The 17312-nt window shown below is 38.8% G+C and overlaps 2 protein-coding genes across 2 annotated transcripts; one reads left to right on the forward strand and one right to left on the reverse strand.

Moving 5' to 3' along the window:
- Window positions 1-1892: 1892 nt before the first annotated feature.
- phykpl (5-phosphohydroxy-L-lysine phospho-lyase) lies at window positions 1893-7108 on the forward strand. The gene is made up of 13 exons (XM_053506825.1): window positions 1893-2029; window positions 3263-3381; window positions 3546-3705; window positions 3838-3912; window positions 3999-4086; window positions 4166-4282; window positions 4391-4473; window positions 4717-4942; window positions 5103-5257; window positions 6244-6333; window positions 6431-6561; window positions 6756-6800; window positions 6930-7108. The coding sequence occupies exons 1-12, from the start codon at window positions 1971-1973 to the stop codon at window positions 6773-6775; spliced, it is 1323 nt and encodes a 440-aa protein (XP_053362800.1). The 5' UTR covers window positions 1893-1970; the 3' UTR covers window positions 6776-6800; window positions 6930-7108.
- A 1080-nt stretch (window positions 7109-8188) lies between these two features.
- Window positions 8189-17118, reverse strand: nherf4a (NHERF family PDZ scaffold protein 4a). The gene is made up of 10 exons (XM_053507348.1): window positions 17088-17118; window positions 16067-16094; window positions 15578-15812; window positions 13706-13910; window positions 13414-13550; window positions 13129-13333; window positions 12166-12362; window positions 10228-10410; window positions 9914-10138; window positions 8189-8390 (listed from the first exon to the last, which is right to left on the reverse strand). Exons 1-10 carry the CDS (start codon window positions 17101-17103, stop codon window positions 8358-8360), a joined length of 1464 nt encoding a protein of 487 aa, XP_053363323.1. The 5' UTR covers window positions 17104-17118; the 3' UTR covers window positions 8189-8357.
- Window positions 17119-17312: the final 194 nt, after the last annotated feature.

A 17312-nucleotide genomic window follows, 5' to 3' on the forward strand; every position in this document is an offset into this window, starting at 1 on the left:
CGTCGCCCCAGCTCCTCAGCCGCCGCCGAGCGTCGCCCCAGCTCCTCAGCCGCCGCCGAGCGTCGCCCCAGCTCCTCAGCCGCCGCCGAGCGTCGCCCCAGCTCCTCAGCCGCCGCCGAGCGTCGCCCCAGCTCTTAAGCCTAGCCCACGAGAGGGGATCGACCGCCTCGGTGTTGGAGGTCCGGACTGGGACCGCTGGGGAGGGAGTCCGGGTCCTCCGGTAACGCTCCGGAGGAGCGTTTTTTAGGGGGGGGTACTGTAACGGTTAACCCCTAGAGGGCGCCAAAGCGCCTGGGTTTGTTTTGTTTTATGTTCAAGTTAGTGTTTTAGTTGGACTGCATGTCCCAGACTGCACCTCGGTCAGGTGACGTGGGAATTCACCTGAACCGAGGTGAGATAATTAAGTTGATTATAAAGAGCCTGACTGGAGCACAGTCAGGCGTCTAGCTTTTGTTGTCCTTATAGTTATTTTCCTTTGAGGTAACTTATGCCTGTGTTTATTTTATGTGCTTTATAAATAAAAGCCGATTACTAAACCGCCAGCTCGCCTCCTGCACATTATGCCACATCCACGCAGACATCAGAGGAAGGTTCGTGACAATGCCAATTGTTCAATGTTCAAGAAGGCTGTCACTTGACTAGGGCTCATTATAATAGGAATATTACAGGTTTATTATAGGTTTAACCATAATAAAGTTATACAAATATATTGTAATATAATATTTTATAGCGATTATGTTGAGGGTGGGAACATTTGTTTGATTTGGATTGGTTTAATTAAAAGCACTATAATGGTAACATTTTTCAATCGATTTTAATTAGACATTGTTTTATATATTTAGCGTTATTTGATCTATGTGTAGTACAGATATTTTTATTCTACAGTTGCGTTAATTCTCAATTGGTGGCAAGCAACGTTAGAGGGTAAAGAAAGAAAGCGTATACTTCATCAGCGTTACTAAATTACTTTCGTAGTGGAAAATAATTAATTGTCAAACTCACATTTGTTAAGCATGGATTTATAATGTTGGAGACTTACCTATATGATTGTCATTTTCAATCCTGCTTATCCTATGTACAGGGTCACAGGGCCCTCCTATACCAGGACTCCACCTGCCATTAAACAACAAAGAAAAAGAAGAAGGAAATAGTGCACCTTTAAATACTAATAACTGACCATTATTAGAAAAAATGGCAAAACCTGCAAATAAAAATCTAATCGTGAGAAATTGTCACAAAGTTTATTTTTTTATAATTATAAAATATATTAAAATAGTAAAAATATAGATAGTACAGCAACATACATAAAACATATAGAATATAAGTGCGATATAAAGTTATATAAAGTATACAGATATGTTCTAGTTTAACAGTATACAAAACAGTAATAAGAGTCTATGGTAAACCAATACTAAGCAAGTAACTTGTATGTACAATTGTCTGTCCAACTTTTATTAACTTTTCTACTAGTGAAACTTTATGATCCATGGAGATCAGAGGTATATAAATGTATTAGGTCTATTAAACATAACACATTTCATGGGAATGATGGGTTGATAAGTGAAGTTCTTCACACATTATGTGCAGAATGCCAGTTAGCCCTATATGCATGTCTTTAAAATGTGGAAGTAAACCAGAATGATGATTTGGAGATGCCACTAAGAAATATATGCAATGACATGCAAAGACCCGATCCTTGAAAGCTGTAAAATGGGTTATAACTCAGGTATTCTAGCACATCTTGCAATTTTTAGGTTTGATATTCGTCATCTCGTATTAGTTCACGTGCCAGACTTGCCAGCACCAATATGGCGGACGCGTTGACGTACAATCCAGAAGCCAACACGGCATTACGTCATCAGCGAGAACATTTCACCCCGCGAACCCCGGCCCATTTGCTGACAGTGCAGGAGTTTCAGTGCAGAGTAATCTTCAGCCCGGTTCAAATTATCTCACGTATACTCGCTACAATGGCGCGGGAAATATTTCACAAAGAAGAGACTTTTAAAATGCGCAAAAGGCTGATTGGGTATGCATAACAGAAATCCCTTTGTTCCTCTCTTTGATGTTAAGATTGAGTTCTAACGGATTTCCCTTTTAAAGCTTTAATGTTGTTGCACGCATAGTTTTTTCCTGTGTCAAACACTGTAGAGCATATATTGAAAAGGCGTTTGTGATTGAAATAAAGAATCTATGAATAACCAAAGACATACATATATACATACACTACCAGTCAAAAGTTTGGACACAACTTATAATTCTGTTGTCTTTATTTCTTTCTACATTGAAAAACAATGCTGAAGGCAACCAAACTATGCAGAAGTCCGTCTTCTTTGAACAGTGATATTGAGATGTGTCTGCTACTTATGCTTTGTAAAGCCTTCGAAACAGCTGTAATCCAAGGTGCTGTTTGTTAATCGGTGAGGCTGGTAACTCTAAATGAACTCTAAATGATTTCCTGAGAAGGTCTTTAGCCATTTTTATCATGGTGCTTGATGGTTTTTGCAAATGCACTTGACAATACTATCCTTGAAAGAATTGTCCTGGAACAAATTACCTTCTTGTCATAAAATAACAACTGACTGTTGTTGTTGTTGTTGTTGTAGGCGGCTCGGTGCAGTGGTGGTTAGCACTGTGGCCTCACAACTACAGACAGGGTTGAGAATGTGTGGAGTTTGCATGTTCTCCCTGTTCTTGGTGGGTTTCCTCTATTACGTTTTTGCATAAGCATTTACGTAATTCCTTTACGGGTTTACGTTTCCTTTCACAGTCCAATGCAGGTGTGTGTGTGTGTGTGTGTGTGTGCGTCCCCTGTGATGGATTGGCACCCTGTCCAGGGTCTACAATGCCTCATACCCAATGTCTTCTGGATACGCTTCAGGCCCCTCATGATCTTGTACAACATAGACGATGTTGTTGTTACTTAATTACCTAATGCCATGGGTGTTATTTCATAATAATAATTAAAAAAAAATCCAATTTTGTTCTAGAGTGTACAAAATATATCCATACTTGTGTCCAAACGTTTGACTGTGTACTGTACATACATACACATGCACACAAATTTTTACAGTGCAAAGTTTTACAGTGCAGACCATAATTCAAAATGAAATATATTGCACTTTATAGTTCTGCTGCAATAACATAACTGCACTTTGGATTCAGACCCAACCGGATCCCAAACACAATCTATCTTTATCACAGTTGCATTTATGAACCTGTCTTGACCAACACCCTACTCACAATTTGCTTGTCGTTACAGGCAGTCATGCAGACTTTTTTTCTCACACGCCCCAGTGAAAATAGTGAGAGCGCAAGGACAGTATTTATATGACGAGAACGGGACGCAGTACTTAGACTGCATCAGCAATGTTCACCACGGTATGTGCATATGTACATTATCAGTATCAGTAGATTGATTTTTATGGCCATCAACCTATTGAACCAGTCTAGAGGAACCCAGAGACAGTCGAGTATAAATAGTTGGATGCAATCTGTTGATGCAAAGTATTAAGTTATGTGGATGTCATGATGTCATCCTGCAGTGGGTCACTGTCACCCCAGCATCACTCAGGCTGCAGCAGCTCAAATGGAGCTTCTTAATGTAAACACCAGGTTCCTCCATGATAACATAGTCCAGTACGCAGACCGCCTAGCAGCCACTCTACCCAAGAAGCTGTGCGTCTTCTACTTTGTCAACTCAGGGTAAGAACTTTTGTTCAATTGAGAAATAAATATTGCAGTTTTATTCTGGTACAATACATTGCACTGTAGTAAATATGCCATTGTACAGCATGTGCAGAAGTGCAACAGATTTAAATAGTCTGGTTTCTATAGCTCAGAAGCGAATGATCTCGCTTTGCGGCTGGCCCGTCAGTACACCCAGAACGAGGATGTTGTAGTTCTAGACCAGTGAGTACTTTACATATTATATGGTTGAATAGATACTATCGTTTTTCCTGTGATTGAGTCCATGTTGCCATTTTCCTCCTCTGAAGTGCCTATCATGGCCACCTTACCAGTCTTATTGACATAAGTCCTTACAAGTTCCGGAAGCTGGCAGGCCAGAAAGAGTGGGTTCATGTGGTGGGTACAAAAGAGACAAACAGCACTGAATTTCCTTCATTGTTTTTAGCTACAATTTAAACTGGATTGATTCATGCAGGCACCTATTCCTGATACCTATAAAGGTCTTTACCGTGCTGATCATCCCAACCCAGGAGAAGCCTATGCAGAAACAGTGAAGAATCTTATCGACGAAGTCCATAAGAAAGGACGCAAGGTACGTTTTTTTTTGTCTCTCATGTCTCTAGACAAAAAAAAAAAAAAAAAAATCACACCAATTTGTCTGGCAGTATGTATACTTTTTTTTTTTTTTCTTTCCCTGTAGATTTCATCTTTCTTTGTCGAATCCTTACCCAGTGTTGCTGGACAGATCATCTTGCCACCGGGATACTTTCAAAAAGTCGCACAGTAGGTGTTCTTCTTTTGTTTCTTAAATTCACAATGAGTTATTTAATAAAGTAGGCATGCAACGATAATAATACATTTGACATATCAGTATTTTTAATGCTTCTTTCTTTATTTGAGCACTTACAAAATTCTATTTCTGAAACGTTTTGTACAATGATACTACATTCCCACTCAGAACATAGTAAATCATTCTACTTTGTATGTACCGATTTAAGGAACTGGGGTAACAAATGCATTTCACAGATATATCCGGGCTGCAGGAGGCGTTTTTGTAGCCGATGAAGTTCAGACTGGCTTTGGCCGTGTGGGAAGCCACTACTGGGCTTTTCAGCTCCAAGGTGAAGACTTCTGCCCTGACATTGTAACCATGGGCAAACCAATGGGCAATGGGCATCCATTGGCATGTGTGGTTACCACAGAGGAGATAGCTGGTGCTTTTACAGACAACAAAGTCGAATATTTCAACACTGTAAGAATCTTATATTGTTTTATCATTAACCATACCTCAAGTTTCATTGTTTCATCTCATATTACTCTGGAAATTAAAGGGGATTTTCAACAAGCAAGTTGCCAGAGCCCTTCTTTGCATTATGTTGTATATATTACATTTCACTCTGTTTTCAATGTAGTTTGGTGGGAACCCAGTATCCTGTGCAATTGGCCTTGCAGTTCTAGATGTGATAGAGAAAGAGGACCTAAGAAGCAATGCAGTACGTAGTGGAAATCATTTAATGAAGCTCCTTCGAGAGCTCCAGGCTACACACCCAATTATTGGAGATGTGCGGTGAGTCTATATAACCACTACTCCCTCACTCATGTTTTTTTTTTGTTTCTTTTTGGAGATACACTATCACAGTACATTATTGTCCACATGACATATACAATAGCTCGCATAACTCTTAAGTGTCTTGCATATTTGGGTACGTTTTTTTCTAGGATTATTCCAAATGTAGCATTTTGTGCCCATACCACAAAGCTTGTTTGTCGTTTTATCGACTAGACAACACATTTCCTACCTGTTTAGTGAGTCTTGAACATGCATTATGGCCACCTTCAAAGGGCTAATGTCTTTTTTTTTCATAACCCCTCCATGACTCCCAGCTTTTTCTGGTGCCCAGGCTACGGTGGTCCTTCTCCAACCTAGCCTGTGGATCTCTTCAACTTTTTCAAAGTTACGCTGGGCCTCTTGGCTGCTTCTTTGACAATGGCCCTTACCCTGTCCTTGAATTGTAGCCGATAGCCTCCTCTAGACAGATGCCAGTTTGTATCTTATTCGTTCCATTTTTTTGTTTGTTTGTTCGATGGAGCTATATGTTTTTTTCAACAAACTCTCATGCACCAAACTCGTCCTGTGTTTTCATAGTGCTGTTGTCACTTAGGGCATTGGTGGCTGAGTGGAACATTCCTTGTCTGCCATTCCTGAGTTTAATTCTCACCCAGTGCCCAAACCCCAGCCACTGGATGCAGTGTAAGTCCAAAGCTCGGAAAAAATGGGAGGGTTAAATCAGGAAGGGCATCCGGCATAAAACCTGTGCCAAGTTGTCGGATTGTACAGGTCGCTCAGTGGGAGCAGCCGAAAAATGAACAACAACAACAACAACACATCTCCACTTACAGTATCGTAAATAGTAATCTTTGGAAATGTGTGCAAAATGTCTGCTGAGCTAATGCTTATTATTAAATACATGAATTGTCTCTAACCTCTTAAACAAGAAGACATTGTTATTCTATTTGACAAAACTGTATTTTTATTACACATGTCCTCTGCAGTGGTGTAGGCCTCTTTCTGGGCTTTGAACTGGTTAAAGACAGAGCGGTTTTAACCCCAGCAACAGAAGAAGCAGCACTGCTCGTTAGGAGGTGAGAATCCTCATGGCACAGAATGTCTTAAGATTAGTAATGTTCACTTAAAAGTGACCTCGATCTAAAAGGCTTTGTCGTCACCCTGTTTCCCCAGGATGAAAGAAAAACATATATTCCTGAGCACAGATGGACCAGGGGAGAACGTCATCAAATTTAAACCTCCCATGTGTTTCAGTATGCAGGATGCTGAAAGGGTCACTGAAGAACTTGGTCACATTCTCACAGGTATTAATCTGATTCACCAATTAAATTGTAGATATATTTTAATTTAATACATAAATATAATTTAATGCAATAAGATTTTTTTTGTTTAGTTGTTTACATTGTACAAAAATTACTCAGACTAATAACTTAATATATTTTTTATATTTTTATATTATTAATGTGTTATTCAAAAATAAACTTTGGGGCCTTTATAGAAATTGAAGGGGGCCTTTAAGACCTGGACAACAGAAGCACATATGGTTAGTAAAAAATAAATAAAGAAAGAAATTAAGTGTATTTTTGTATTGCATTTGTACATTTAGGTTACATAAAAATGTATAACCTTTATAACTCTTTAAAAACAAACGAAAACCCTTTTTATCCCACAGAGCAATAAACAAACAAGAAAAAAGGAAGGACACTAACCAAATGAAAATGAAAACACTTTGACAAAATATTTTTTTAATGTATGCATATGTGAATCTAAACATTAATTTGCTTTATATACATTTTTTTTAAACACTATTTACATTTTTATTAGCTTTTAATAAATACAGTATAACAGAAACTGGCTCATGGTCATCATTTTGTATATTAACAATAATAAATTGTGTATTCTAGTGCTTTTTCACTAAATAAAAAGCAAGCACAGCCATTCATGTGTCATATTGTTTGAATCAGTCTTTATCTTATACACTAGTCATATTTATAAATTACAAAAGGGACAAAAAAAAAGCCACAAAAACTTTTTTTCATTTTTCATCTCAATTTCGAAGATTTTGTTTAACTGCACAAATGTTTGTTTACAATTAATGTTGTAACTGATTTATGGGTGAAAAAGTTCCTTATGCTTCCACACACACACGTTCACAATTTGGGCTTTGAAATATGCCTGTGCCTTCAGGGAAGAAAAAACTCTATTATTGTGATAACCAGACTTTGCCACATAACGGTGCTGAGCCTCGACCTGAAGCAACCGTAGATCATAACACTGCCTCCAGAGACTTGTACACTGGTCATGATGGGTGCAAAGTCCATTCTTTATGCTCACTAGCTAAATTTAGCATTTTTTTCTGTTTAGCTTCACTAACATGTGGTTCCTATATGGCCATACAGCTATTTTGTCCCAATTCTGGGAATTCTCATCACAGTAAGGGCACTGGTGACTCATTGGTAGGTGTTTCGCTTACCATGTGGAAGGCCTGGGTTCGAATCCCAGCCAGTGCCCAAACCCCAGCTACTGGATCTAGTGCCGGTCCCAAGCCTGGATAAAATGGAAGGGTTGTGTCAGGGAGGGCATCCTTGTGTGCCACCTTGTATGTGGCGACCCCTGGCCAGGAGCAACCGAGAGACGAACAACAATCAGTAAATTCTCGTCACAATGTCTGTGTGTTCACTTTCAAACATAGCTGTGATTTCTACTCTTGATTTTATTTTTTTTTTACAGTGCACCTTAACCAAGGATTTAAGTGATCTCTGATTATGGTCGTTCATCATTTTTTCCTGATCACATTTCTTTTGTGAAGTTACGTAGCAGTTCAGCACTATCCTCTCAGGTTTTAATAATGTGTTGGTCAATTCTTAACCCAATTCCAGGATTCCCCAAATTCAGCAGTTACCTTAAATTTATTTTTATTTTTTCTTAAAGAAGGCCCTTCCAAAATGCCAACATTTTTGGACCAGGCAGTGTATTCATAATAAATACTGTAATTATTGTATTGTAGTAAATGCATTAAGGCAAGCATTGTATCTTCCAACTATTGTATATAGGAGAACATACAGTATGCCATTTAGTGGTTCCAGTCTATTCCAACCCTTTATACAAATTTGTCTTGTGTTGAATCTGAAACCTGCAAGAAAAGCATGGCATACATTAGATAAAGAAAGTAATGTAATGTTCATCTATTCATTTATTGCCACTATTGAATGTGTGTGTAAAAAGTGTCTGGGTGTCTGAAAAGTCAGGAACCAATGAGCGTAAAACTATATATATATATATATATATATATATATATATATATATATATTTATATACATATACAGTATATTCTTGGGGTATAATATATATATATATACAGTATATTCTTATATTTGAATATACTGTATATATATATATATATATATATATATATATATATATACAGTATGATTTACATATTCACATTTACTCTAAACATTATCTCATTGGTTGTCTCATGTTTGTGTAGATTTCACTCAACATATCGTCATTAGTTTCTGCCTTTTCAGACACTTTATATGAAGGCCTTTGGTTTTATCAATAATTAGTGGAAAACATTTTCTTCTACATTAATGACACTCTGATCTTAATGAGTAAACCTTTTTAAATAAAGTGATTTATTAACTTAATTAAGTTAAACCTCATTCTCTTTGGCTCATCCAAAAATGCTTATATTTTATTAAATAACTTAGAGAAGCTAATATTTGATTAAACTAAACTACAGAATTGTGCAAAAGTCTGATCACCCTTAAATTTTTTTATATTACATTAAATTTATTCTAATTAAATTTAATTATATAAATCATATTAAAGAAAAGGGAACACAAGTTTTAATGTGACAGGCTGGAAAGTGCGTACAGATTATGATTTATAAAGTGGTTGTTTATATAACAACCTCATCAGCAACCTCATTTCCCCTCTCGTCTTTTCCAACCACTCAGCATTCAGCATCAGCAGTATACTAATCGTAATCATTATTTACAGTATACCGCTTCATCCTGTATTCAGGGTCGGAGGAGGCCTGGAGCCTATCCCAGGAGACTTAGGATACGAGGCAGGGTACATCTGGACAAGGTGCCAATCCATCGCAGCAGTATACTAATCACTGGCCTGTCATCATCTACACCAGTTTCTTACTGGTTTATGCATTACGTTAGTTGATTTTTATGCTTAAATGATTCATAAGTCAGTGTGTGGCTTAACAAACAAACATTTCTTTGAAAATGCTCAGGTACAAGTACTGGACTGAAAACGAAAGCCAGAAATTTGGTGAAAATTAACCAAAAATTAGGAAGTCTAGAGAACTATTTCTCAACATAAAAAAAGCTCTTTCTAAGCAAAATATAAAGAAATGGTGGTTGGCTTGAGACTTTTGCACAGTACTGTATGCATGAAGAATCTCCGTGTTTTATCAGTTTTGATCTTAGATATTACTGCATAACCAAATCAGCCAACTCTTTGTGAGATCACTCAACAAAACTGTCAAAAAAAAAGACTAAATCACCCTAGTTTTACAGTTTTCACATTACAGGGTCCGGTTTAAGGTTTCGACTTGTGTTTCTAAATGTTCTACATCTATTGTGCCATTGCTCAAACATCATATAAAGGTCTTCTCTTATATGTGCCGTTTCTCACCTGTGTGCTGTTCACCCTTACATCCGAAGTGATCGCTACGCCGCTTGTTCTGAGTTTCTCAAACCCATCCTTGTCAACCACGAGCAGCATGAGTGAAGTGCCTCCCTTCTTAATCAGTGTGATCACCTCCTCAAAATGCTCATGCTCCACATTCTGGCCATTTACTTCCACAATCACATCCCCCTCTCGCAGCCCTGCCCTCTCTCCAGCACGCCCAGCTTCCACCTAGCATAGAAACCCTGAGTAAGCTTCAAATGCCAAATGAAACCGTGCAATAACATTATGGATCAAATGCCAAGAAAACAGATAAGAACCTGGCCAACGTAGAGCCTGCACTCATTTTGACTGCAAGCCAGCTTGAAGCCGAATCCAGTGGCCTCTCTGTGAAGGGTGCACAGTCGAGGACACGGCAGGTTCTTAGCCTGAAGTGTGTTTGTGGGGAAACGCTCTTTTTGTGGAATGTTTTCTTCATAAAACAACAGTGGTGAAAGGCCAAGCTGTAAACCACACAACCAGGAAGTTAATGCTTTTATTCCACAAACATCACATTGCATATAGCACCATACATCACAAAGGTGTTCAGTGGGGTAAAGATAAGGGCTCTGCGCTTTGAATTTTGCGCAGAGGGAAGTTGTAGTGCTATAAAATGCAAAGTCAGTCTAGTCAATTGTGGGCAGCAGTTTAAGGAAGACCTACATATGGGTGTGCACATACTTTTGGATATAGAAGGTATGTTATTATAAACATACTTAATGTGTTTCAGGGTTGAATTTGTAATTTGCATACATCTGCCATTTTAAGTCCCGAAGTAACGTCTCAACGTTTCCCAAAAGCTCACAAGAAAAGAGCACAATAATTAATGTCTCACTAAGCTGATATTATTTGCATAACTTTACATTTAGCACCAAAACCTGTAACACTACACTGCCTGGACAAAAAACAAAGTCATGCACTTTAAGATTTTATTTAGTCCTCTTAAGTTTACAGCACAAAATGTGGTGGCCAGTTGATGCGTGAAAATGATTCCTCATGCTCTCTTTTAAGTTAATGCCTGTGCCATCAGAGAGGAAACGATCTATTAAGATAACCGGGTCATCTAGTACATTCAGGTCATCAGCTAACTTCATTTTATTGCCACATACTATAACATTCCTGAACCTAGACCTAGACCTGCAGAAGCAACCGCAGATGATAACACTTCCTCCAGAGGCTTGTACACTTGACACTGTGCATGATGGGTGCATTTCTTCATGTGCTTCTCTTCTTACCCTGATGCACCCATCATTCTGGTATAGGGTCAATCTGATCGTTTTGCTCCAGAATTCCACAGTTGACAGTTCAGTGCTATCCTTGGGGGCAGAGCTTTTTCTAACAAAACTCAAAAGTTATGGAATAACTTCCAATTAATGATCGAAACCCCTTTTTATTTTGCCAAGCATTTTTGTAAATAGATTTGCCTTAGGTAAAGGAGCAGATCTGGGGGACTCATGGACGTAGAGTATTATGGTGAACTGGTATGTTTAGATGCTTTCTTCCCTCCCCTTGACGGTGAGGTGAATGGTCGCTTTTCATCTCAGGAAGCCCTCATGTCTGCGTTTCCTTGTGGCTCTACCTTTTATTTATGCTGTCATAGTTAGTCCTGCCGGAGTCACTGCTGCACTAAATATACATTCAGCTTATACATTGTGTGACTTTGATGAGTCCTAACTGTTATCTCTCCTCCCCTCTCTCTTCTTTTCTCTCTTGCCCTCATCCTATCTCTTTCTCGAGGTAAACATGTCGCTCCTGAGCTGCCAGTGATCCAGACCCCCTCTGCCCCCTGGACCTGTCTGACTCGTCCTGGTGTCCCGCTTCTGGTTGGAAATTTTGTTGCACGGATGCCCCATGTGGTCTGCCTGGGATGCGTGTGGTGACTGGGGACGGTTCCATTTTTCTACGTAGACGGGCCTGGTCTTGGCTGATGCTAACAGCTGCTTTCTGGGGCCTTGACTTAATAGTTCAGAACTGGAGTTTCCTGCAGTCTACCTGAGCCTCCAATAATGAACCGGACTCTATATTAACTTATCACCCAAATGAGGATGGGTTCCCTGTTTAGTCTGGTTCCTTTCAAGGTTTCTTCCTACTGCCATCTTAGGGAGTTTTTCCTTGCCGCTGTCGCTGTCGTCCTCGGCTTGCTTATCAGGGACAATCATTTTGATTCATACACATTCATATATATATTTATATATATGAGTGAACACGGATACAGATACCTGTGTGTAGTAGTCTCTGCCCTGAATAGAGATGGTAGTGAATGTGACCTGCTGACCACTTTGCCGTATTCTGCTGACTATGTCCTCATGCTCCAAGTTCTCCACCTGCTCACCATTGACTGCCAACAGCAGATCCCCATCCTCCATCCCTGCCGCCTCAGCTGGACTGCAAGGGTCTACCTCTCTCAGCACATGAGCTATAGGGAGCCAAAACACATAACACACACTTCATCACTTTGAGAGTCAATTCACACCGGAAAAAAAGGGCATGCCATCCAGAGTGCATCCTGACCCCACGCCCAGTGTTTCAAGGGTAAGCTCAGGATTCATTGCAACCTTGAACAGGATAAAATAACTACTGAAGATGAACTGATGAATTAATTTGGATCAAAGGATACAAAAGTAACAGATAGGAAAACAGAGGAGTCAATTCAATATGTTCCTTATGACTTGCGTATTTAATCCATATCTTGTTTGAATTAGTTTGAAAGAAACTTTGGTTAAACTTTGAAAGCACATAAATGTATCGAATGTCCTTTTACACCGTATTGCAATTTTCTCTTCTCTTGAATGAGGGGCCTAAGCCAATGTTCCAGAATTACAATGCACCTTAAATATATAGTACATGGTGGCTCAAAAATCTGTAAACAGGTAAACAGGTAAACAAACATATGTACTGTTTTAAAAATGTATCACCAACTTTTCAATGTAAAGAATCCCAAATTGCATACATGAGAATGAGGCTTATTTAATCTTTTGTTGTTAAGGGGTGAACCCATCTTGGGTCTAAAAAAAAAAAAAGAATTTTAAAAATGCATAAAAATGCCCATGTTTTTAAAAAAATGTTTTTATTATTTTGGTCAATTATAATATCATAATGACCAGAATAAACAAATGAATTAATAATTTGTGATATATTGTAAGAATTCTTGACTCTTTTAATAAGATAATTTTTTTTCTCACCAATTTGTCCTTTAGTCAACTTTTCTTGTCGTAAGAGGAACCCATAGCCTTGTGGTCCCTGGGTAATGTGTAGGGTTTTTGTCTTATAAGGCAGGTTATGAGTACTGGCAAATTCAGGGAGAATGGTCAATCTTCGGCGTATATAGCTCTCTTCACTTCTGGGGTCGATCACCAAAATGGTCACATATTCGCCACATTTTTTAAACTGAAAAACAAAACAAAACAGCAGACGTTAGGAAAGGCAGCAGGAATTTCCTAGTCTTGATCACTACCATGCCGACCAACCATTTTCATCAGTGCAGCATGTGTAAGTTTTGCCACCATGACACCATTGATCCAGAGCAGGTGATCTCCTGCCTGAACTCCTGCCCTCTGTGCTGGACCCTCACTCGCTGGGCTTAGATAATACTTTCCTCTCTCACCTGCACATATAAAAAAAAAACATTTTTAACCTGGATACCCTTAAACAGATCAGATCAATATAGTGTTTTTTCAAGACTGATCTTCTTATTCTTCTTCCTTTAAAAAAAAAATCTTTTTTCCTTTCTGATGTACAGCTACGAATAAAATACGATACCTTCAATGGGGATGATGCTGAGTCCCAGGCCAATACTAGGCTCTGTGTAAATGTGGCACAAACGAGGACATGTGCAGCATTCTCCTCGATGAGCCCTGGATAGAGCCATAAGGTCTGTTCCGTTACACACAGCTGTTTCATACTCTGCAGCACTCAAGACCAACAGACACAGCTGTAAACCAGATGTTTGCACCTTCAGCACAACCTTAAAAAGAGACAACAAGAGCTGAATATAGCAAACCAGAATACAAAAAAAATCTGGAATAATGGGTTCACTTTTTTAGTTAAAACGTTTTCCACTTTGGTCCTCTGATAAGACAAGGGCATTGGCCTTTGTGCTTGGAATTTGCATGTTCTCCCAATGTTTGGTGGGTTTCCTCCAGGTTTTCTCATGCAGTACAAAGATGCACCATATGGACAAACGTATTTGGCCAAACCTGCAATGACATTGTATTCAAATATATACTCAGCAAAAAAAGGAACGTCCTCTGACTTTCAACTGTTTTCACTTTCAGTAAACTTAATGTGTAAATATTTGTATGAACACTAAAAGAGTCAACACCATAAGACATAAACTAAAAATGTTTCACAATGTGTCCCTGAATGAAGGGAGGCTTAAAATCAAAAGTACCAGTCAGTATCTGGTGTGGCCACCAGCTGCTTGAAGTACTGCAGTGCATCTCCTCCTCATGGACTGCCTATTGCGGACAGTCTGAGCACTGATGGAGGGATAGTGTGTTCCTGGTGTGACTCGGGCAGTTGTTGTGGCCATCCTGTACCTGTCACGCAGGTGTGATGTTCGGATGTACCAATCCTGTGCGGGTGTTGTTACACGTGGTCTTCCACTGCGAGGATGATCAGCTGTCCTTCCTGTCTCCCTGTAGCTCCGTCTTAGGCGTCTCACAGTGCGGACATGGCAATTTATCGCCCTGGCCACATCAGCAGTCCTCATGCATCCCTGCAGCATGCCTAATGCACGTTCACGCAGATGAGCAGGGACCCTGGGCATCTTTCTTTGGGTGTTTTTCACAGTCGGTAGACAAGTCTCTTTAGTGTCCTGCGTTTTTAGAACTGTGACCTTAAATGCCTACTTTCTGTAAGCTTTTAAGGTATTAACGACCATTCCACAGGTGCATGTTAATTAATTAATTATGGTTAATTGAACATGCATGGAAAACATTGTTTAAACCCTTTACAATGAAGATCAAGTTAGATGAAGATGAAGTTATTTGGATTTTTACAACATTATTGTTAAAATACACAGTCCTGAAAAAGGGACGTTTCTTTTTTTGCTGAGTATATATACTTTAATATGGGGTTGGTCCCCCCTTTTGTAGCTATAACAGCTTCCATTCTTTATTGAAGGCTGTCCACAAGATTTTGAAGTGTCTCTTTGGAAATTCGTGCCCATTCACTCTGTAGAGCATTTATGAGGTCAGGCACTGATATGGGACGAGAAGGCAATCTCTGTTCCAATTCATCCCAAAGGTACTCGATGGGGTTGAGGTCAGGGCTCTGTGCCAGTCAATCTCTGTTCTTCAGAACTCACACAGAACTCATTGAACCATTTTTAAAAAAAGATATTGCTCTGGGCACTGGGGCACAGGCATGTTGAAGTAGATAAGGGCCTTCCCCAAACTGTTCACAGAAAGTTGAAAGCATAACATTGTCCAAGTGTCTTGGTATGCTAAAACATTGGTACATAATTCAATTCAATTTCCAGAGAAAACCCACCAAGGATGGAGAGAAAAGGCAAACTACACACCCTCAACACTGGAGGTGTGAGACCACAGTGTTAACCGCTTAGACACCATGCCATCCATGTGTACGATGCAGTAATAAGGAAATGTTAGAAAGCTTTTATGTCTTTACCTTTGAATGCTCTTTGTTGTCCACAAAGTCTTCATTAACCTCTAGAATACGGTCTCCATCTCTCAGGCCACTGCGCTTTGCTGCACTCCATGGGGCAACTTCTTGCACAACATGGCCCCTGCAACCACTCTCTTTTCTCAGGTTGAAGCCGAAGCCTTGGCCATGCTCTCGCTTCAGCAGGCATAACCGCAGGCATAAGTCTGGCTCTGAAGACAGATTTGTTTCTTTGCAGATACTGTTGTATTATATGTTATATACTTTCTTTTAGGATCTTGCTCTCATAACGCCATGTTATGCCATCTACCTGGGTCGTCTGAGATCATCAGTGCTGGATTGTCAATCCCTTCTTTTGGGTTGAACGTGAACTTCCTTTTACATTTAAATATGTCATAAATACAAATAAGGGTGATATACAGTATAATCAATACAACAATAAGCATTTATAAAATAATTGGTCACATAAATTGATTCACCGATAGAGAAACTTACTTTGGCGCATCTGTTGCATCTTCTGGTTCTATAAGAAATGTGAACATAACTTAATCCTTTCAAGACTTTGTACTATCTATTTTTAGTCTAAATCTTAATTTTGTTACTAAGTAGTGGTTTAACATTAACTTGAACTGATTTACTTTCATCATTACAGCTTCAAAAGAAATGTGGACAAAACTTATATGAAATTATTGTTCATAAAGAATTTCCTTGATAAGGCTATCACTATCAACCTTCACATCTTTTATGTAAGCAGACAGCTCTGTCCTGGGAGGAACCTTTAGGTCATTCTTGCCATGGTTGGAACCAGCAATCTTAGCTGAAATAGATCCACTTTTCCTCATTTGCTTTAACCACGACATTACTTAACAGGTTGAAAAGACACTTTTTAGAACCAAACAATTAGTCAGAAGATGATCTGGATTCCCTATTTAAAAACTTAATAAAGACAGGTTTCTCAAAACATTGAGAATCAATGAATATATAATTGTATACATTTTTATAAAACACCATACGGTATTTTCTTGTTTAACCAACAAATATAATTTCAACAATCTGTATTATAAACATCTTTACATCTTTATCTGAAGTATATGCTCCTAAAATACTGCAATATTATGGATTTGGTATACATATTTATTTATATGAGCAAACAGATATGGAAAAATTAAAATCAATGCAAAATTACTAGACATCAGAGAATCTGCTGCCAAAATGTACATTTCATTTCCCTTTTAATGTATAATGTCCTACTTTCACTGTTAAGCAATAATGTTCCATACAGCATCGATGACACAATATTTAAAAAATGGCTGTATTTAAGTTAATAAATGATATTAGCTAAAGTATACAACACAATCACAACCCTTTATTAGAAGTATTAGTTGCACAGTGAAGCACTCACAACATACTTGTCGAATGGGGAGGATAAAAACACTTTTTCCCCTTAACAATACAAGGATCAAATCTAAATTTAAATTTAAAAAAAGTATAACAAACTAATTCAGGTTGTGTTTACCTGTGCTGTATCTCATGGCGGTGCTTGTTTGTGTCCTGACTGGATGATGGGATTGCAGGCAGTGAAAGGGTTCAAGGTGCACACCTGAAGCACAAAGGCTGTTCAGTTGACTGAACTCCTCCTTCCTCCTTCACATTAACTCACTCGGGTTTAATATTTAAGCTGAGGTTTATGAGACAATATGAGAGCCATGGTCAGTTATCAATAAACCCCAGGTTTTTATTA

Source organism: Clarias gariepinus, chromosome 11 (genome assembly GCF_024256425.1).
Source record: "Clarias gariepinus isolate MV-2021 ecotype Netherlands chromosome 11, CGAR_prim_01v2, whole genome shotgun sequence".
NCBI classification, from domain to species: Eukaryota; Metazoa; Chordata; class Actinopteri; order Siluriformes; family Clariidae; genus Clarias; species Clarias gariepinus.

Coding starts and splice junctions, on each gene's coding strand:
- phykpl (XM_053506825.1), top strand. CDS start 1,971: ATGGCGCGGGAAATATTTCACAAAGAAGAGACTTTTAAAATGCGCAAA. Junction 4,943..5,102: donor AAGTCGAATATTTCAACACT/GTAAGAATCTTA, acceptor TTTTCAATGTAG/TTTGGTGGGAACCCAGTATC. Junction 5,258..6,243: donor CCAATTATTGGAGATGTGCG/GTGAGTCTATAT, acceptor TGTCCTCTGCAG/TGGTGTAGGCCTCTTTCTGG.
- nherf4a (XM_053507348.1), bottom strand. Junction 13,334..13,413: donor ATGCTGCACTGATGAAAATG/GTTGGTCGGCAT, acceptor TTTGTTTTTCAG/TTTAAAAAATGTGGCGAATA. Junction 8,391..9,913: donor TAAGGGTGAACAGCACACAG/GTGAGAAACGGC, acceptor CTTTTCTTGCAG/GTTTCAGATTCAACACAAGA.